Source organism: Vombatus ursinus, unplaced genomic scaffold (assembly GCF_900497805.2).
Source record: "Vombatus ursinus unplaced genomic scaffold, bare-nosed wombat genome assembly UNPS02014778.1, whole genome shotgun sequence".
Taxonomy (NCBI): Eukaryota; Metazoa; Chordata; class Mammalia; order Diprotodontia; family Vombatidae; genus Vombatus; species Vombatus ursinus.
The window spans coordinates 51,179,551-51,201,852 of record NW_020954556.1 but is presented as its reverse complement, the minus strand read 5'-3'; the positions used below and the strand labels follow the sequence as shown (position 1 = coordinate 51,201,852).

General features: G+C 39.8%; 1 protein-coding gene across 3 annotated transcripts in view; it reads right to left on the bottom strand.

The window, feature by feature from the left end:
• The window catches only part of THADA (THADA, armadillo repeat containing), a 438,429-nt gene that overhangs the window by 392,586 nt on the left and 23,541 nt on the right, over window positions 1-22,302 (bottom strand). For all 3 annotated transcript variants that reach the window (XM_027865188.1, XM_027865189.1, XM_027865190.1), the window contains exons 13-19: window positions 17,072-17,227; window positions 14,863-14,985; window positions 11,981-12,104; window positions 8,430-8,581; window positions 5,219-5,441; window positions 3,360-3,495; window positions 2,928-3,064 (exon numbers count right to left, since the gene is read on the bottom strand). In XM_027865188.1, coding sequence (XP_027720989.1) covers window positions 2,928-3,064; window positions 3,360-3,495; window positions 5,219-5,441; window positions 8,430-8,581; window positions 11,981-12,104; window positions 14,863-14,985; window positions 17,072-17,227 — 1,051 coding nt within the window. The remainder of the gene's footprint in view (window positions 1-2,927; window positions 3,065-3,359; window positions 3,496-5,218; window positions 5,442-8,429; window positions 8,582-11,980; window positions 12,105-14,862; window positions 14,986-17,071; window positions 17,228-22,302) is intronic.

Here is a 22,302-nt window from a genome sequence, read left to right as displayed (position 1 = left end):
TGTGTGTGTGTGTGTGTGTGTGTGTGTGTGTGTGTGTGTGTGTGTGTACTCCACAGGAGAACTGGGAGTGTGCCAGGGACAGTGGAAGAGGGTGTGACCTCAGCTCCAGCTTGAAGACAGAGGTGATGCCTCTTGTCCCTGCGGGCAGAAAAAGGCTATGCACACTTGAAGGGGACAAGTCAGCTGTCATAATGGAAGGAACACTAAATCTGGAGTCAGCAGACCCGCTTCTAACTAAATCTGTGACCTTGAATAAATCATGTTACTTTCCCTGAGCCTCAGTTTTTTCATCTGGAAAATGAGGGTGTTGGACTAGAGCAATGGTTCTTAACTTAGGATCCACAAACTTATTTTTTAAAAATATTTTGATCCCTGTATGTCAGTATAATTGGTCTCCTTGGAACATATGATTCTGAGGAGTCCTGAGGCTTCACTAGACTTGTCAAAAGGGTTCATGTCACAAAAAGGTTAAGAACTCCAGGCTGGCCCTAGATTAAATGATTTCTAAGGTCCCTTCTCACTGATTCTATGATTCTACAAAAGTTATTTATACAAGGTCTTAATAAAATACTTGTATAGCAGCAAAAATTTAATTACTGAAGTCATATACATGATTGAAGTAATTTGTAAAAATATCATTTACAATCAAATTTGTTAAAAAAAAATTAACTAGGACAACTAGAGTATGTAATTGTGTACTATGTGTTCTTATATCTGTTCCCATGATTTAAAAAATACAACTACTATAGCTGAGAAGGGACTGTATCCCTGGGGTTAGTAAAATTATAGTTCATCTCAGCTGTGAGAAGAAAACTCACTTTTCCTTTGAATATAATTTATACATTATTTCTACAAATGAATAAATTAGTTTTAATTTTAAACTATTATTTTTAATTTAAATTTAAACTACTAAATTATTAAATAGTTTTTAAAAACTAAAATTGTTTCAATTTTTTAAAATTGCAGATACTTTATTAAAGCTATATTTAGATTTAGAATACACTTTTTTTTTTTTGCAGAAGCTTTATAGTTCTAAACTCAGAATGATATTAAAATTAGATTGTACTCCCTAAGACACCACTAATAATCAATGAACAAACATTTACTGAACACCTAATTTATGCTGTGCACAGTGCCAGGCACTGGAAGAGGTAAGAAGTGTAACAGGCAGTGTTCCTTGTGACAAAAAAATTCCCATTTTGTACTCAGTTGTGATTTCATTTAAATTTTTTCCTTCCAGCCTAATGCATTTCTGAAGCAGATAGAGAACAGGGATGATTTATTAAAGCTATACAAATGGATATGGACCAGACAAATGAAGGAAAAGAAGGCGAGGCTACAATAAACATAAAATACTTGGGTTTTTTGGTTGGGTACTATACTGGGAGAACTCTGTGGGAATTTAAAGTAAACTTCGTGCGCTCCCTAAGGTTTTGGTACAGGCAACAACAAAAAGCCACATTAAAAACAGAGTTTGAGGCCTAAAGATGTGTGTTGTATTTTAAATTCCTTATCAATAAGAAAAAGCGTTTTATTTATAAGATAATTTTTATCTTATTCTTATTATAAACAATAATATTTATAAGAATATAGCAATCATTCATGCTAACCCTGCCAGCCCTGTCCCATCCACTGGAAGTACCAGATAGTAAAACCCAAACCAGGGAGGGCTCCTGGCAGCAGATGCTAGCGCTTATCCAAGGCCAACCACTATCTACAAGTATGGTTGTTTTCCCCCGTTGTTCAGATGAGAAAGGAAAGGGCTGAGGTTTAGTCCCTAGGCAGACAGCAAAGCAAGGAGTAGAGTCCAATCTTGGGAATCTCAGTGTCAAATTCTTTTCCAGCTCATTTTTAGCAAAGATTAAGATGCAACATTTCCTGATCGAAGCACACATTTTGGGTTTGATAGGGATGGCGCCAAATCAGCCTAAGACAGCCCTCCCATGTTTATTGGCTACCCCAAAAATGTACCTGTCATTTGAGCTTTGAGTTACATTTAGAAAACTCGGCACCAGAGGGGTGATTCAATTGTATTTGACTTCAAATCCAAAAGAAAAAGTCCTTCCTAGATCTGTACTGATCCAAAGCAACAGTCTCATAGCTTATCAGGATCCTCTCTGGTTGGGCAGTTGTCCTCCCATGAAGGTTATTTAGCTGCTCTTACCCCGAGTTCTGTCACTGGGATCAGGAGAAGCCTTAGCCTACCCCAGAACCTTGTGGTGTCATCAGCCTGCCTTCTCATCATGCCTCATACTGTGCCTTCTGTTTGCTTCCCGTGGATTCTCTGGTTTTTGCTAACTGCATAACTCATCGCTACTACCTCCCTTCCCCAAGTACAGACCCTGCCTGTTGACCCTTCCTCGACCATGATCCACATGATCATGACGCTGCCCAAGAAAGAATCCAAATCCCCCTAAGGGAAAACTACCTTTATTACTGGCTGCACTTAGGCAGCACAAGACGCGTTTCTCACTGTTCACTGGATCACTGGAGCTAGAATTGGAAGAGACCAGAGATCGCCTCATCCAATCCCCTCATTTTACAGATGAAGAAAGTGAAGTCAAGAAACACCTCACCCAAAATTGCTTGGGGAGCAAACAGCAGAGAAAAGATTCAAATCCAGGTCCTTCTGTTAACAAATTCTAACAATAAAGCATAAATTCCCTTACTATTACTATCATAATTCTTTATAACTTAGGATTTACATCGATGGAGCAGTAAAATTATTTTTATAAAAATTAAACCACTGCAAGTGGGAATATGTCCCAATAGAAATGACGCTGATTTGCAGTCAGAAGATTTGAGCGAGCAAACCTTGGGCAAGCTACTTCATCTGTAAAATGAGGGGCTCTGATCTTCACAGTCCCTTCCGACTCCAAATCTATGGCTCAAAGAACCCTTAATCTTCTTTTCTTTGTTTGTCTTACCTGAATCAGTGTCCACTGGAATGAGGCCCTCTGGGGAAGAACTCTGAACCACTGGTGCCACCACAGCAGAAAGCCTATAGGACATCAAAATGAGCTTGGCCACCATGTGTCTCCATTCAGTCACCAATGTCAGGTTGCTTCAAGGAAAACCAGAGGGATGAATTTAAGCATACAAAGCAAAAGGAAGTTTACCAAAATTTAAAAAACAAAAAAAGTCACACACAATTCCCACACAATTTTTTAAAATCTTAAGACTGGTGAGTTCTTGTTGAAAATTAGTTAATTAAATAAATCCACATTAAAATTTCATAAGACAATAAAACATTCTGCTGGTCATCATTAATTAAACTGTATCTCAAATCCAACTTAAAATTAAAAGTCGACGTGGTCAGTCATCTTCCCTAATGAGTTTTTCAAAAGAAATCAACTTACTTTAAAGACAACTGCTGAAAAGCCCCTATTATACAGTGAACTCGCCCATACATAGGAAACAATGCTGCCGCCTGCAGTAGAGAGCTTTCAGCCTGTGATATTTCTCTCTCCAGATTTTCTAAAAGATGCCTAATAACTAGAAGAGAGAGAAGAAAGGACAAGAAAAAGACAGTTCATTTTTTAAAAATTAATTCAATTAAAAATAAATTTTAAAAAATCTGTAAAAACCAAACCTTTGATCGAAGTGGGAGATTTTCACTAAAAAAAAGGTTATGTTGTCTGTACTCCAATTTTTTGGCAAGATTACTGTTTCGAAGTTAAATCTAATGTCATTTCTTACTTATCCTTTTTGCAATATTCAGCTCTAAAAACCACTTGCTCCAACCTGATAGTGTCACATTATCATCTTTCACCATTGCCCTGGTCATACCTCCCAGAACTACCCCATTTTCCCCCACACCAGGAACTACTCTATCCATGTGTTTTTTTCCCTAATACCTTTGTGAGAATAATTCCTATTCCCCTCTCTATGCTTTTCTCTGCCCTCCCCTATTCTGGTCCCACATCCTTCCTTCTCACAGGGCTATCTCTAGGCCTCTTACAGACAAAGATGCATGATGCCCTTTGATGATGAGTGCGGCTGAACAATTTCATGAGCTAGAACTGGCAACTAAGTAACTACTCAGCCAAGGATGGAAGGGGATGGAAAGAAGCACCCAGACCCACAAGAGCTTCGGAATGTGTATTGCACGTGCATTTTTTTTTTTTTTAGAAAGATATAAATACTCTGGGGCAGCTAGGTGGTGCAGTGGATAAAGCTCAAGCCTTGGAGTCAAGAGAACCTGAGTTTAAATCCAGCCTCAGACACTTGACACTTACTAGCTGTGTGACCCTGGGCAAGTCACTTAACCCCAACTGCCTCACCAAAAAAAAAAGAAAAGAAAAAGAAAAAGAAAGAAATAAAGACAGAAATACTCATATACATAACAACTAAGACCATGGATAGAGATAACAGATATATGCCCTACTTTGTTTCCAAAAGCAAATGTAATGCATTATTTTAAAGTACTAAGGTACTGTGGATTTTTTTGCCTTAAAACTACATTAGCACAGCAATATTATGAAGGATAAAAAGTATTTTAAAATGCACATCTTTTTTTTTTCTTTATTTTTTTTCTAGGCAATTGGGGTTAAGTGACTTGCTGAAGGTCACACAGCTAGTAAGTGTCAAGTGTTGGTCTGAGGCAGCATTTGAACTCAGGTCCTCCTGACTTCAGGGCTGGTGCTCTATCCACTGTACCATCTAGCTGCCCTAAAATGCACATCTTTAAAGCTATGAAAAAGGACTTTGAGAGTAAACTCAAAGCTGGATAGGCTGCTGATACGCACAAGGTTTTAATATAACATAGCATAAAATATAGTATAATATAGCATAGCATAGGCAGAATGATATAATAATATAGTATAGTACAATATAATATAGCATGTATAATAATATGATATATATTTAATATAACATAGCATAAGAGAATAGTACAGCATAGCATGACAGTATATTATGTAATATAATACAGCATAGCATAACACTACATATTATATAGCATAAGATAATATATTATAACATAAATATAATATAATATAGATTAAGATATATAATATGATATAGCCATATAATATAACATAATATAATAATGGATATACATGGCATACTTTTACTGGAAAGCTATTGAGGAAAAGAGGGTGTTTGTATAAAGTTTAAATGTTTAATTTTCAATAAATATTGTACTAGAGTGAAGAGAGGTATTGTAAGACAGATGGTTTGACAAATGCAATTAAATGGTCTTTAACTCTATACAAACCCATTAATGTGTTCCTTTCCACAAAAGCAACAGACTCCTCTCCACCTCTCTGGCAGGGTGAAGGCCCAGGGGAATTGTTAAAGAAAGCAGCCAGGGCTGCCAGCAGGCCCTCTTGACCAATTAAGAACCTCAGCAGATAGGCAGCTGTGACACAGTCATACGGTTTGGTACTGGTGCTCAGGTCCATTGCTGCATGGAACAAGGCTTGCAGTTTCAAAGAATCCTAAAAGTCAAAAACAGACTGAGTCACTTTTCACTGAAGCATCCACATTCTTCAGTTTCTGTATCTGTTAATATTACTACTTAATATTACTATATTACAAATCAATTTTGTTTTAACAATTATGAATTGTTAAAAAAAAAAAATGATAGTAACAGAGGCCTGGACAGAAATTGAGAATAGCTTTGAGGATCATAACTTAGAATTTCATCATATGTGTTGGGAACATTAAGTCACGATGTTACATGATGTGTTCGCACACACACATGCTTGAGAAGCAACATGGTGGAGCAGAGATAGAGAGCCAGCCACAGAGACAGGAAGATCTGCCTCTGACATAGACTTCCTGGGTGACCCTGGTGACACTTAATCTCTCAGTGCTCTAGGCCAAAGATGTCAAACTGGCAGTTCCCAAAAGGAATCAGATTAAAATGCAATTGGAAAATGTTTAACAAGAGAAATAAAATCACACAACATAGATAATGCCAATTTGTGGTTTTCTAAATCGATATGCTGTCTGCAGGAATCTGCTGCTATTAGAGTTTGACAGGACTGCTCTGGGCAGCCCTCTAAGCTGCAGAGAAGATGCCAACCTATAACGACAGAAGAAAGTGTTCTCATCTCGAAGTTCCCTGTGCCGATGAAATCACAAGTCAGTCCTATCCCCATCAGAAATAAATCATAAAGACCACTTACTAGGGCACAGAGGGATCTACGCCGGGTGATAAGGATACTCATGTCAATGAAGTCATGGATCTTTTTAAGTCTCACAGAGAGTGTGTGTGTGTGTGTGTGTGTGTGTGTGTGTGTGTGTGTGTGAGAGAGAGAGAGAGAGAGAGAGAGAAAGAGAGAGAGAGAGAGGGACAGAGAAAGGGAAGGAAAGAGAAAGAGGGAGCGAAAGAGAGGGAAGGAGGAAGAGAGAGAGAGAGAGAAAGACAGACAGGAAAAGAGAGGAGAGAGGGAAAAAGACAGAGAGAAGGAGGGAGAAAGAGGGAGAAAGACAGAACGTGGAGGGGGAGAGAGAGAAAGAGGTATTCAGGCAATAACGTGTCTGTAAATGGTATAGAACCAGAGTAAGGGGAGAGGCTTAAAAACAATAAGACACTGGGATGCCAATGAAGTCTCAAGGAGTCTTCATCCCATGAGAATGGCAGGACTACACACAGCCCAAGCAATCCTGGACATGGAGAGTCTGGCTCTCTGTCCCACTAGAAAAACTACACAAAAAGGGAAACAAGTGTGAGGGTGGGGCAAGACGAAACATCTCAGTGTCTCAAACACAGGAGACACAGAATAAATTGTTCCTCAATGAGTCCCGTGGCAAAGACACCAGCTCTGAAGATGTTCTGCAGCCTAACAATGCCACAGGGAAACAGAAGAGATACTTCCCACAACCCCAAAGTCTCTGGCACTGGTGAATGATTCTACCTCAGAAATGGGTAAGGATTTATCAATGGAAATGACGCTGAAGATGATGCACTGATGATGTAGCTTTACTGCTACATCCTAAGGGCCCACAGCCCTCTCCACATGCCACTCCCCCATTAGACTGTGTGAGCAGGGGCTATCTTAGTCTTTGTTTGTATGCCCACCATACAGCCCCAGCCCTGGCACCATAGTAAGTGCTTAATAAATATTTTTTCATTTGCTCATCCATCATTTTCCCTGATGTGTGCTACTGTAGCATCCACCCAGTTCTGATGGCCAGGACAACTAAAATTAGAAGCTCACAGCTTTAGGGCCAGACCACAGCTCAAAGACAGCCCCAGCACCCGCCATCACACCTATGTAGATCTGAAAATAGAAAGGCCACAGCAAACCCCCAGTTTTGCTATTTTGCTGGTTTCCAGAAACAACTTCCAGCAGGAGCCCCAGAATATCTGCCCAGACACAAAACTGGACAGCTTAAACCTGGGAAGTTCCCAATATACGCAGCTCATTACAGATATCCCCATACTGTAAGTGCAGTGGTTAAAGAAGCAAGCCTTAATTAAGCTCCCATACCCAAGTCAGAGAAGTGGGTGTAATACGTGAGGGTGAGGGAAGGGTATGTGGGTTAAGAACTGGGTTAGAGTAAAGTTCAAATAGTCAGAATTTCTGAGTTTCATTCTCCATTTTAACTATTACTGGCTTTGGGGCCAGCAACATGTCACTTACCTCATCACTAATTCAGCTTTTCAATCTACTAAAGAAGAGGCTCCAAAAATTCCTTAAATATTGCTGGTGGTGTGTTTTGGAATCAAAGACAAAATGACCTCGTATTTTTATAACTAACTCTTAAACATTTCTTTCTTCAAGGAAGGAATAGTTTGGGTAAATAAAATGGTCAGAAAATCCTACACAATCCTTTTGGCCAATAGTTATGGCTACTTCCACCATCCAACAACGTTTGATCCAAGTGGATCATAAGAAACAAGGTTTCTTTTTGCTTCCTAACGTCCTCTGACATTCTACCTACATTCTAATAGGTCCATTAGTGATAAATGAAATGTTCAAAAGACACAGGAAGAGGAGAAACAATGGGCCTGGATGATCCACAAATGAGATTCTCTGTCCCTGATAGGGCAGCAGAAAAAATATTGGTTTTAGAGTCTGAGGGACCTGGGTTCAAATCCTCACTGAGATACTTAGTACCTATAAAACCTTGGCCAAGTTATTTCACCTTTTTTGTCCTCTTTCTCTTCCTCTGAAAAAAAGGAAAGGATTGGACTAAATGGTGTTTAAAGTTCCTTTCCTGCTTCAAATCTTTCTATCTTTCTAGAGTCTGAGGACCTGCATTTGAATTCTGATTCAGAAACTCAGTACCTACATAACCCTGTTCAAGTGATTCAGTTTCTCTAGGCCTCAATTTCTTCATCTGTAATATAAGGGTATTGGACTGAGCCACCTCTAAGATGCTTCCGGCTCTGGATATCTAAAAATTAGAAGTTGTTCCTACCTACAATGAATGGACATTTACATGGGTGGGAAAAAAATAAAACCTCCAAATACCTGAATACGTGTGACAGTTTTTGGTAACTTCATCAAAAGATTGAATGCTAAAATTTTCACTTCCTCAAAAGTGCTTGAAAAACATTCCATTATTGTTTCAACTCGGGCAAAATCAATCTCATGACTCAGCTGAAACACTGCTTGAGTTTTACCTAATTTAAAAACAAAAACAAGTACATATCTTTCAATAAAAGTGAAAGGAACTTTACAATTATTTGTTAAGATTTGAAAAAATTAAAACAGAAGATCAAACACCATCTCCTAACCACAAACGCATACCTCAACATAACAAACATACTTTCTCTACTCTCTCCTTATATAACGCTTCTGATGTCATAAAATACACTGGCGGTCATCTTCATTAAATAAATGAGTGCTTCACAGCAACGCTAGCTTTCATCTCTTAATGACTCTGCCACATTCCTTTCCATCTCTGTTCCAAGACTTCTCTTCTCTCCTTAGGGCTCCCCAACATTTCCTCCCTCACTGTCATGGGCCTCTGAACTCCTTCAACTCCTTTCTTGAAGTTTTATCAAATCTAGTCTATGCTCAAGTAAACCGGGTCACTCTGTTCCCTGTCTCCATCTTGCTTCCTTCCTTCTGTCCCTTTGCCCATGCTGTCCCGCCTGCTAGGAATGGATTTTAGAGCCTCTGCTTCTGTCTGCTGACGTCCCTCTCTTCTTTCAAGGCCCAGCCCAAATCTTCCTTTCCCCATGAAGCCTTCCCTTAACCTGTGATTTCTTCCCTTCCCCCAAAAACTGAAAAATCCTCATGGCATTTTGCCAGATTATCTCCTCTGCACTTATCTCATTCATCCTTCTATGAACAGCTAGAATAATAGCTGGCATTGATGTAAAGCTTTAAGGTTTGCAAAGCTCTTTATACACATTATCTCATTTGCTCTTCATAGCAACCCTGTGAGGTTGACGCTATTATTATCCCCATTTTGCAGATGATGAAACTGAGATGACTTGCCCAGGGTCACACAGCTAGTAACAGGTACCCAAAGCAGGATTCAAATTGAGTTCTCCCTGCCTCCAAGTCCCACGCTCTTTCTACAGAGTCACTGAGTTGCCTACTGACAGACATAAACTCCTTGAGAGTAGGCTGCAGCTTACATCTATCCTTGCATCCAAAGCATGGTGGCCTTGCACACAGTAAGCTCAACAGTCACTTTCTCCCTCTTCTCCCCTCCTGGAGCATTTATTATCTAAGCTCCTTTAAATTTCTGCTTATCTTTTTAAATGTTTTGTCTTCCCATCTAAGTTACACCTTCTCAAAGGCAGGAACCACACCTTCAACCTTTCCATATCCCTAGCATCGAAGCAGAGAGTTCATTTAATAAATATTTGATGACAGTAACAAAGTTGGGCCTAGACCATGATCCACTGGTACTACCATCTTTATCTAAAATCATGTAAAGTAGAATAGGATATTATTCCCAAGAGAATATAGGCAGAGGCTATATCCTTGAAGGAGGGGGTTGTTTTATTTCTGCATTTGCATCCCCAGCACCTTGCACGGTACTTTGTAGGTGCTTAATAAATGTTTGTTAGATTGAATGAATAACAACCATGTTAAGTAAATGAGACAGAAAATACTGTTCATTACAACAGATACTTGGTTGTCATAAGTAACCAATCTACTATTCTTGCCAGACCTCCCATTCTAATACATACTCTCCATTCCAGTCAGGTGAATCTGCTCCCTAAATAATATGCTTTGTATATTTCCAAATCCCTGCCTTTGCTTATGCTGTGCTCCCAAATACCCCTTCATCTATCCAAATTCTGTACCTGCACCAACTCTGCACACAAAGCCTACCCTAGGCACCGTGGCTAGAAGGTATTTCTATCCTCTGGACCAGAGGGGCCAGCATGGAGCAACAGAATAAGCCCAGTTCTAGGGTCAGAAAACCTGGATTTGAATCTCTACCTGCTAGCTGGGCAACCATGCACAGTTCACTTTATTTCTCTCTGCCTCAGTTTCCTCACCGGTAAAATGTGAGGGTTGGAAGAACAATTTATGCAATAACAACATATATGGTGATAGGCTGACATTGTGAGAGTAGATACTTCCAATTATAGTTCTTTCCAGTTGTCTAATAACCACAATTACTATAACAGACTAGGTCATTCATCCCAGAGGTTCTGAACTGGGTCCCTATGAAAACGATTACATCTTTATTTTCATTTTCCTTTGGTTTCCTCTGTAATCTATTTGCATTGCATTTAAAAATATCTTTATGAGAAGGTGTCCATAAGCTTCACATACTACCAAAGTCCATGACACCAAAAAAAGACAAAGGAGCCCCTGCTTTATCTAATTATGTTTCACTTAATCAAGAGAATTTATAAATTGCCTACTATGTGCCAGGCACTGTGTTAAGCCCTGGGAATGCACTGAAAGGCAAAAACACAGTCCCTGCCCTCAAGCAGCTAACTTTCTTATGGGGAAGAAAATAGGCAAATAACTACTTATATATAAGACATAACATAATCAAATATATTCAACTATTTTACTTATAAAAAGTTCAAACAGGTATTACTAAATGTCAATGTAACAATCACAGAATTGCTGGTTCCCTTCAAAATTCAACTCAAGCACCATATTTTACATGAACATGGATTTTTAAATTGAATTTGAATATGAATTTCCCAATTCCCCAGCTGCTAATGCCTTCTTGTCCTTTCTTAAGGCAAGCTAGACTTTTATTTAAGATGAATGCAAACACATAGAGACTATTTTTGCCCCTGCCTAAACTGAATGCCCTCTAACAGGCTGTTGGCAGAGTGGTACTAGCAAGGGACATGCTTCTCAGTTTGTGCCAACTGCTGGTGCAGAACCCCAAACCAAAAAACATAAAGGAAATGGTTTGCAAGGCTCTTACACAAAAGAAACCCTGCACATACATAAACATAGTGTCTCACATCAAATGGAAAAAAAATGACTCAAAAAGAAAAGTCAAATGTTCATCTCCCACAGGAAGAAAAAAAAATGCAAAAAATGTTTAAAAACCAGAGTACCTGGAAATGCCACTCTGACACTGACTTTCTGTAACCTGTGTGAGGTATGACCTCTGTGACTCTGCAAGAAGCCAGTGTCTGTACCACCAAAGACTTGTGGGACAAAGAGCAAACAGAAGAATCACATTTCAGCCACAAAGCCTTGCTAGGGATGTTCTATAAGGCAGAAAGAACAATCACTCTTTTATGATTTTTTTTTTAAAAGAATAGACTGATACTATCTGGGGGAAATGGTTGTGGGTGATCCTGCCTAAAAGTCAGCTTCGTCCATGAAAACCAGTTACCGGTTAGTAATAACCACTTTAAAAAGCTGGGTTTTTATTTCCCCAGTTGAGAAATCTGATTGTGTCTAAACAAGATCTATTCTAGCTTGTCAAAACCTCCCTCATTAAGCCAAACAAAAACAAAAAACAAACAAAAAAGAATCCCCACTAATTAGAACCAAAACTTTTTGACTTTTGGGGAACATAATCTGTCTTCATAAAAAAAAAAATATCTTCCCCTCAAATTACAATGAAAACTTACCTTCTGGGACAGGAAACAATTCAGCTATTGAGACTAAAATGGTTAAGGCTGAAAACTTGGTTGAGTGGGAAGAGCCAGGAAATAGAGCTCTGAAAAGACTGTTGCATACAGATGACATGAAATCCTAAAACAAACAACAACAACAAAAGTTACAACAGACAGGAGAGTTAACTCAAAAGAGGTGAAAATGAGTATCTTCAGAGAAGCATTTGGAAGAGTGTTTCTAAATGAAGAAGATTTTCAACAGTCAGGGAGTCAGTCAAAAAAATCTATAAATCACCCATATGCCAGGCACTGTGCTAAGCCCTGGGGATGCACTGAAAGGCAAAAACACAGTCCCTGCCCTCAAGTAGCTAACTTTCTCATGGAGAAGAAAATAGGCAAATAACTATTTATATATAAGACCTAACACAGTAGAAATGGAATGGAATCTCAGAGTGAAGGCCACAAGAAATGAATGACTTCCCCACCTTTCCCTCTCTGTCCCCACACCACTCCACACATGCTTCCATCCTAATTGGACATGTATTACTCTTCTGCCTCAATGTCTTAGCTCATGCTGCTCCCTAGGCCTGAAATACCTTCTCCCAGCTTCACTTTTTAAAATCTCACCCATCCTCCAAGACCCTGCTCAAAAGCTACCTCCTCATGTCAGATCCACTATGACAAAATAATCTCTTCCACCTCAAAACCCACAGAGCACTTCAACCCTGCCTCACACTCTGAACATTACAGGGTCATAGATTTAGATCTAGAAGACAGTCCAACTCTTTACTCAAGAGTTTATTATTCTTTTTAAGGGTTTAAGAGTTACCGCATATCTGTACAAAGAGCATCCCCGCCCCAGCAGGAAATTGTAAGTTCCATGAGGACAAGGGCTGTGTTTTACTTATCTACACATCTCCCCTTGCACCTAGCACTGAGCTCTGTCTACAAACTGCTGTTGAAAATCTGCCTCCATATTGATGGTGAGTGTGTGGGAATCAGTCTCTTTGCTAAAGTGTCTATCTTAAATGTGCAAATCAGTCTTGCTCCCAAACAGAAAAAAAAAAAAGCTAAGGGTCTTCATACGGGTACTCTAGGGTTTAAAAAAAAAAAGTCTAAAGCTTCATATACTTAACATCCTTGCAACAAAAAGAGAGTCTATGTAGAATTTAGCACCTGCTTCCTGAGACATATAATGTTCACAAAACAATAAAGCAATTCAAGGCTATTTGTGAAACTTAACAACAGCAGTAATCACAATATTTCTATTTTACATTGATATGTTGATAATAGATAGTGACATTTATATAGTAATAATGGCATTGATATAGTTCATTAAGGTTCTTAAAGTGTACAATGGCACTGTGAGGTGGGTACTGTCATCATTATTCCCACTTTACAGATGGCTCAGAAGATGAAGAAGCCTGCCCATGGCCACACAGCTAGTGTCAGAGGTGATCTGGGAACCAAGGCTGTTCCAACTTCAAGCCCAGCACCACAGTTTATCCTTACCTAATACTTTAAGCCTCCAAACATAGAAACTTTTGGCTCAGATTCTTATAATCTAGCCGTGGCTTAGATTCTTAAAATCTAGCCACTGCTGAGATTCTTATAATCTAGCCAATAAGCCAATAGCTTACTAATGTTCAGACTCCTTAAGAGTCTGCCCAATATGATGGATGTTCAAATAAACCTTGTATTTGGCTGGAAAAAAAAAAACAACATAGAAACTTTTAACAAATTAGAGGGACAGAGGAAGAGAACAGAGATAGCTTCTCATTTGGGCAGGGGTTTCTTGATCCTGTCAGTCAAAGGGCTGCAAAGCCCAAAACATCAATGATTTGAGATGACTAAACTTCTCCATTGGTTGTTAGTTTCCTAGAACAGCAAGTAGACCTACTGTGTTACACTGAAATAAAGAAAGGCATTGGACCAGTGATTTCACTGATGAAGGGAACACCCTAGATGACTAAACTCCCTTTACCAGTGAAAGCCAACGCCACCTCAGTAACACAGAGCCTTATAGAAGTGCCCAGGGCAAGGACAGGGAAATGATTTGCCCAGAATCACACTGCCAGTATGTGTCAGAGATGGGCCTTGAACCCATGCCTTCCTGACCTCCAGATTGGCTCATTATCCACCATTCCATGATGCCCCTTTCCTCCCTACTATCACAGAGGGCTAGAATAGAAACAAGTATATTATCATCTTCCCAAAAAGGATCAGTTTCTTCCTGCCCACTGTTTTGGGCAGGATAGCTGGAAGTCTAGGATTCTGCTTAGCACCAGGACCACAGAAGAAATCAGAGTCAGAATTTGAACGTAGGCCTTCTCAACTCAAAGTCTAGCATTTTTTTTGAATACTAACCGCAAATTAAAGTGACTTGCCTAAAGTCATAAAGCCACTACACGGGTCCTCTGGAATCATGTTTGTTGATCTTTCCACTAATCAGTGTTCCAAGTCTTTAGATACTAGTATCCAAACCCAGTGGCCTTGTAGTACTATAGAAAAAGTGAGGTCCAGAAACCTTGTGTTCAAATTCCTATTCTGCTAATTGCTATGTGCATTTATCTGGGTGAGTTCTTGTGCTCTTCTGGGAGTTATTTCATCTCTAAAAAGAGGGGCCTAGACAAGATGGTCTTTAAGGTCCCTTCAAAGGTCACCATCGTCAGGACAAGTCACATTAAGACATTTTTAACAATTTAAGGTTTATAAAGCATTTTTTGTCCAACCAGACCCACGAGCTAGAAGTAGAGTAGGGGAAGAGGGAATAAAAAAAGCACAGAAAACCACCAGCCTCCAAGAGACTTCCATTTGTTTCCCTTAATACCTCATCTCTATTTTTTTGCTTGTATTTAAAAAAAAAAATTCTGATTTTCTAGAAATCTATTACCTACCTGATATTGCTGTAAAGTCTCAGAAGGATTCTTCTTAGTCGAATCATTCACTGATTCTTGCTGGGATTTACTTTGCTCCAATTTGTAAAGTACCTGAGAACTTTCCTGTATCCTGCTGAACAACTTTGGGAGGAAAAAAAATAAAAATGAAATGGAGGAAAGATATAAAAGTACAAATGTCAGGCTGTAAGTTAAAACTTACTAAGTATAAAAAAAAATAATGATTCTAGAACCCTTTTTGAACTGTGTTTCTTTTATGGAACACTTTACTATCAACAACAATGTAAATGTGTGTGTGTGTGTGCGCGCGCAAGTGTGTGTATGTGAGTGCATACATGCACACACACTCACACCCTTCCCATACATACATACATACATATACATACACAGGCACTATGCTAAGGTCTTCCTGAATTCAGGGCTAGCACTCTATCCCACTGCCTCTGGGTGACTAGCACAGTGACTGGCACATAGTGGATACTTAATCAATGTTTACTGAATGAATGAATAAATGAATAAAGACCTAAATTTAAATTTGGTTCTACTTATTGGGTATGTGACCTTTGGCAAATCATTTAACTTCTGTTTAATTAATGTTCCTGTTCCCTAAGAATCTCCCTCCCATCCCCTTCCTCCCCAAATCCTTGCTCCAAATTTCCTGATTTCTGTTGAGGGTACCACCACCCTCCAAGTTAGCATCCTGGCTGTTATCCTTTCCTCTTCACTTTCCCTCACTCCGCACACCCAATTAGTTGCCAAATCTTGACATTTCTACTTCCACTAGAGCTCTCAAATCTCTGCCTTTCTCTCTCTTCACATAGCCACCACTCTAGTTCAGACTCTTACCATATCTTGTATGGATTATTATCCGCCTCAAGGGTCTTACTTCTCTAATCCTTCCTCACATGGCTGCCAAAAGAATTTTCTAAAAGTGCAAGTCTGTCCATGTCACTGCCCTAACTCAATAAATTCCAGTGGCTCCCTAATATCTCCAGGATCAAATATAATTTCATCTTTACCTCACTCTTTGCAAAATGTCTATTTTTTGCATAAGTTTTATAACGCCCATAGTTATTGATAGAGCAGTACACATACACAAATTATGAATAAGTATATAGAGCCATATAGAAGGTTCATGCTTAAAAATGTTTTACCAATAGGGTTGTGATCACTATGTGCCCACACTCTTTTAGGTCTGTGTGTATGTATAAATACATAGGTATATTTACAGATTTTATATATGTGTGTATACATAAAAAATATATAATAAAATACATATAAATATGTATAATGTTGAAAACCTAAAAACAGATACCCACTTAAATAAAGTTCTCCTATTTCTCTATGTCAATATTCTCTGGGAATTAAGCCTCACTCATCTCCAAATTGAGGTTTATGATACTTGTCTACCCTCAGCTTCACAAATGGGATGAAATGAAAATAAAACATCCAATAACGATGCTTCCACAAAACACTTTATGCTCTTCAGGAGTAAAAAATACCACGAAAACAGAAGGGTTTATGCCTATTTGTAGGGCGAGGAAAGGGAGTAAGCATTGACATAACACCTATTATGTGCCAGGCACTATGCTAAGTGCTTTTTACAAATACTATCTCATTTGATCCCCACAACAACCCTGGCAGGTGGTAGGATTTGTAAAAACCAACCCATCAGGGGCAAAGCTAGGTAATGCAGTAGATCAAGCACCAGCCCTAGGGTCAGGAGGATCTGAGTTCAAATCTAACCTCAGACACTTGCCAGCTGTGTGACTTTGGAAAAGTCACTTAACCCTGATTGCCTCAAAAAAAAAAAAAAAAAAAGACAACAACCTAACTATTCCTGAAAACTCAACAAAGAAGTATACAGAAAGGGGAGTGATATCAACAAAACCATTGAAAATGAATCTGCTAGTAAACAATGATAACATTTTCCACCTTTAATTTTAATCTTGAAGACCATATCATGCAAGCCTCTAATAAAGAGGGCTGAGGAGGGACCTGAAGTCAATTGTTCTATCCCTGACTGTACCTAAGCCTCCCTTTCAAAAGGCACCCAGACAAGGTGACCTTGTGGCTTATCCCCTACCATTCCACTGACAAATACCAGTAACACTCTCTGTAAGGAAATGCATCATAGTGATTTATGGTAAGTGCCTGGCACCTTGCTAGGCACACAGGTAAGTGGTTAATAAATGTACTTCAAGGTCACCTTTTGCAGGAGAGAACAGATCTGCTGCCTCATGCCAGGAGATTGACTATTCAGGTTGTACAGAATAAAGAACTGAAGTAGCTGCATTTCTTCCACAGAGACAATTTCAGTGCTGCGATGACTTTCACAGAGCAAACCTAAAGCATCAATGCGAACCTAAGACAGTAAAAACAAGGAATAGGTTCAGTGGAATAGGTTAGATATGCAAGACACAACAACCAATGACTATAGTAATCTGCTATTTGATAAATCCAAAGACTCCAGCTTCTGGGATAAAGAAATCACTACTTAACAAAAACTGCTGTGAAAACTGGAGAATAGTATGGCACAAACTGGGCATATACCAACATCTTACACCTTATACCAAAATAAAGTCAAAATGGGTACATGATTACATGGATACATAAAGACTGATACTATAAGCAAACTAGGAGAGCAAGGAATAGTGATCTATGGAGAATGGAAGAATTTATGACCAAACAAGAGATAGAGAACATTATGAAATGCAAAATGCAAAATAATTTTGATTACATTAAATTGAAAAGTTTTTGCACAAAAAAAACCAATGCAACCAAGATAAGGAGGGAAGCAGAAAACTGTGAAAGAATTTTTACAACCAGTGTCTCTGATATAGGCCTCATTTCTAAAATACGTAGAGAACTGGGTCAAATTTATAAGAATACAAGTCATTCCCCAACTGATAAATGGTCAAAGGATATGAACAGGTAGTTTGCAGGGGAAGAAATTAAAGCTATCTATAGTCATATGAAAAAATGCTCTAAATCACTATTGATTAGGTACCACATCACACCTATCAGATTGGCTAACATGACAAAATAGGGAAACGATAAATGTTGGAGAAAACATGGGAAAACTGGAACACTAATGCATTGTTGGTGGAGTTGTGAACTGATCTAACCATTCTGGAGAGCAATTTGGAACTATGCCCAAAGGGCTATAAAAATGTGCATACCCTTTAACCCAGAAATACCATTTCTAGGTCTGTATCCCAAAGAGATCATAAAAACGGGAAAAGGACCCACATGTACAAAACTATTTATAGTAATTCTTTTTGTGGCGGCAAAGAATTGGAAATTGAGGGGAATGGTTGAACAAGTTACGGTATATGAATGTAATGAAATACTATTGTGCTATAAGAAATGATGAGCAGGCAGACTTCAAAAAAACCTGGAAAGACTTATATGAACTTATGGTGAGTGAAATGAGCAGAACCAGGAGAACATTATACACAGGAACAGCCACATTGTGCGATGACTGACTTTGATAAGACTCAGCTCTTCTCAGAAATGCAAGGATCTAAGACAACTCTAAAAAACTCATGATGGAAAATGCTATCCACTTCCAGAGAGAGAAGAGTCTGAATACATATGGAAGTATACTATTTGCTCTCCTTTTCTTTAGTTGTTTTGTTTTATTGCTTCATTCTCCCAACAGTTCTAATTCTTCTTTACATCATGATTAATGTGAAAATATACTTAATATGAATGTATAAGTACAGCCTGCATCAGACTGCATGCCATCTTGGGGAGGGGGGAGAAGAGGGAGGGGAAGAAAATTTAACACTCAAAATCTTACAGAAGTGAATACTGAAAACTAAAAATAAATAAATAAATAAATGATTTGAAAATAATCATTTTGGGCAGCTAGGTGGTGCAGTGGATAGAGCACCAGCTCTGAAGTCAGGAGGACCTGGTTCAAATCCGGCCTCAGACCAAACACTTGACACTAGCTGTGTGACCCTGGGCAAGTCACTAAACCCCAACTGCCCAAAAAAAAAAAATAATAATAATAATTTTCTGATGAGATCTAACAGGACACAAACTGTCTTAAAACACTGAAGTGACCACATAAGCCCTAACCAGAGGGAACCATGCCATTGGCACATGGAGATGATTTGTTGGTATCTTCTTCTCCTGTGTCTTTTTTATTGATTGTTTCAACATATCAGGCAGAAGCCCTGTGTACTCATAATTGAACCTCCCAAAACACACACAAAGCAAGATAAAACAGCATCAGAGACTGTAATCGCCAAGTCAGGCACGTTCCACTGGGAACGTATAAAACTTCATCGAGTCCTGACAAAGTCTTCTTTCGTGGCATCTGTCTGATTCATCCCTTCTTTGGGACATTCATTTCCCAAGTATTCCTTACTCCACACCTGGATTACCAACTAGTCCCCAGTTTCTTGGCTCTCCCTACTCTGGTCCATCATGCCAATGGAAACCAGGTCAATCTCCCTCAAACACTGTTTATGCTATGTTGATTCCATGCATAAGGGTTCTTTATTAATAGAGCTTTCAATCGACGGCCTGACTTCACCCTTCCTTATTCAATCCCTCCAATTATCTATCCAATCTCACCACTCATTACTATTTGACACTGCCCCTGCCCTCCAGTCAGGCCAGTCCTGTCCACTGTCCCCTACAAACGCTATCCCCTACCTCTGATATTTGTTACTCATTCATATTTCTGTGCTTAAAACAGTCAAACAGCCAGCAATACCCTCTCAGCTCCATCTTTCACGGTCTGGGTCAGGACTCACTTCCTCCAAGAATCATTCCTGGCTAACTGATCCTGTCCTGACCTGTCCTGACTGTCTCATTCGGTGTTCCTCCAGCACTTACACAGTTTCTGTTTATTATTATATGCCTGAACATAGATTATCTTATAATTTGTTCCTTAGTTGTTTCGTGTATGTTTGTCTTACCCTCCTAAATAAACTGGAAGCTAACAGAAGATCTGTCTTGTAAATTTATTCCAATTAAATAACTATTTACTAAGCAGCTATGATGCATAAGGCATTGTGCTAGGTTCTGTGGGTACAAAGATGAAAAATACCAGTTCCTACCCTCTAGGAGTTTATGATCTACTGGGAGGATGCAACTTCTACACAACTAAGTATAATACAAAGGTACACTGTGACAGGCATAGAGGGATCCAAAATACTTTAGGAAAAGTTGAGTAGAGACTGTTCTCAAATGCAGGAAATCAGGGAAGACTTAACAAGGCGGCACCTGGCCTGCATCTAGGTGGAAGAAGAGGATTGAAAGAAGCCAAGGTGAGGAGGGAGGGCATCTCAGGTATGGAATAGGGCTTGTGTAGAAGTCACGGGCTTGTAGTTCAGTTTGGCTGGAACACAGAATGGATGAAAAGGAGTAATATGAAACAAAATTGCAAAGGAAGGTCAGAGTCTGCTTAGAGAGGGCCTTGAATGCTAGGCTAAGAGCTCAATGTTATCCTGAAGGTAGGTTTTTGATTTTTTGCTTTTTAGCAGAGGTCGGAAGTGCGTAATAGGAATATTATTTAAGCAACTGTATGAAGAACAGGTTGGAAAAGATAAATACTGGAGACAGGCAGGCAAGTTAGGAGGTAATAAGGGCCTGAACTATGGTGGGGGTGGTATGAGTGGAGAAAAGGGGAAGGATGTGAGAGATGTCATAGAGGCACAACTGACAATACTTGGTAACTGCCTGGTTTGGGGTGAGCTGGGGTGGGATGGTGGCAGAGACGGGTAAGGAGGAGGAAAGTCAGGGATGGCTCTAAAGTTCTGACATTCAGTTCATCCCAGAGCATCAGTTTTTGTTCTTGTTGTTGTTGTTGTTGCTGTTTTTTCAGCCAAAGACAAGGTTTATTAAAGATCCACCATATTGGCCAGACTCTTAAGGAATCTAAACATTTGTGAGGCTTGTCCGAATTGACAAGTGCATTACAGTAAACCTCAGCCCATGGCTAGATTTTAAGAATCTGAGCCCTTGGCTAGACTCTTAAAGAATCTGAGCACCTTAACGGAGGCCAGATGGACCTTATATACAGAAAGACTGTGGGAGGGATCTAGGAGTGGCCAAGTAGTTTGGGGTGACTGGAGGAGGGGTCTGGGAGAAGGGATATCTTGATGGGAGTGGCCAGTAGGCGGGGGTGACTGGAAGGGCCTAGGGAGGATATTGATGGGAGTGACTGGGAAGGCGAGAATGGGGTCTAGATAGGATCGGGGGGGGGGGCACCCAGAGGTAATAAGAGGGGTAGGATGGGTTAAGGGTAACCGAATTGGGAGATTGGGCATAGGCAATAAGGAAAGGCCAGTTGATAGGATTATAGCCTCAGGCAAACGCTAGAACCTTCCTTGATCAAGTGGGAGTTCAAGGAGAGTCCAAAGTAGGGTTTTTCTAGGGCCCATTGACAAATGGGACCCAAATCTTTTTGGGGTAAGGGTCTCAGCTTCTGAAACTGCTTCCTGCTGGCAAGGGGCACAGAGCTGATCCTGCCTCGCTGGGTCCAGTTCAAGGGGTCAGACTTCCGAATCTGGCGGATGCCAGGTCCAGTGGGCTAGAGACTTTGGACTCAGTTGGAAGTTGGTATAGCCTGAGCAGTCATCTGGAAATTGATGGCTAGGGCCCTGGAGGAGACAAATCTGGCAAGGAGGTTAAGTAAACAAAGACCAAACAGGTACACAAGGAGTATAGAGAAGACGAATTCCCTGGAGGGAATTAAAGATGACTATGTAGGATAAAAACATAAAAGGAAAAGGGCATGTATGATTTCACCTCTTTTTATCCACCTGTCTGCTGGAGGGGACTGGAATCTTTCCAAACAATAGCTTAAGGTCCTCCAAGGATTCACAAGTAAATTCCAAAGTCTCTGCGCACAAGTTGGGCAAGCCTAACAAACTTGTCGGGTGTTTCTCCTAGCTTACTGCCAGTCAGATGGCTTTTGAACAGTACGGCTGGAGCAGCCACTTCCTGGAGGCACGAAGGCCACCCAACAGCCGCTGATGTTTTGGAATTGTTTTGGAAAAATAAGCAACTGGCCTCAGGTCAGGTCCTAAGGACTAGGTTAGGACCCCCAAAGCCTGTCCTCTCCTGTCATCTACATACAGAGTGAAAGGTTTTTCTAGATTGGGTAGAGCTAATGTGGTCAATTTAGTTTTCAAAGTCTCCAAAGCTCTAGCCTAGTCGGGGCTCCACTCGAGAGGGACCATAGCATTAGTTTTGCAGATGGTGGCACCATCAATAGAAAGAGGGAAGCTGGAAGGAGGGAAGCTTTATGAGGGAAAAAGCTCTGTTTTGGATGTGTTGAGTTGATTTGTGATAGAATATATTGGTGAAGATGACTACAAGTCACTTGGAGTTGCAAGACTTGGGGTCCCCAAGCTTATAACTCCAGAGCCATCCTCAAGTCCTCATTCTCTCACTCCATCTGTCCATCCTGCCATC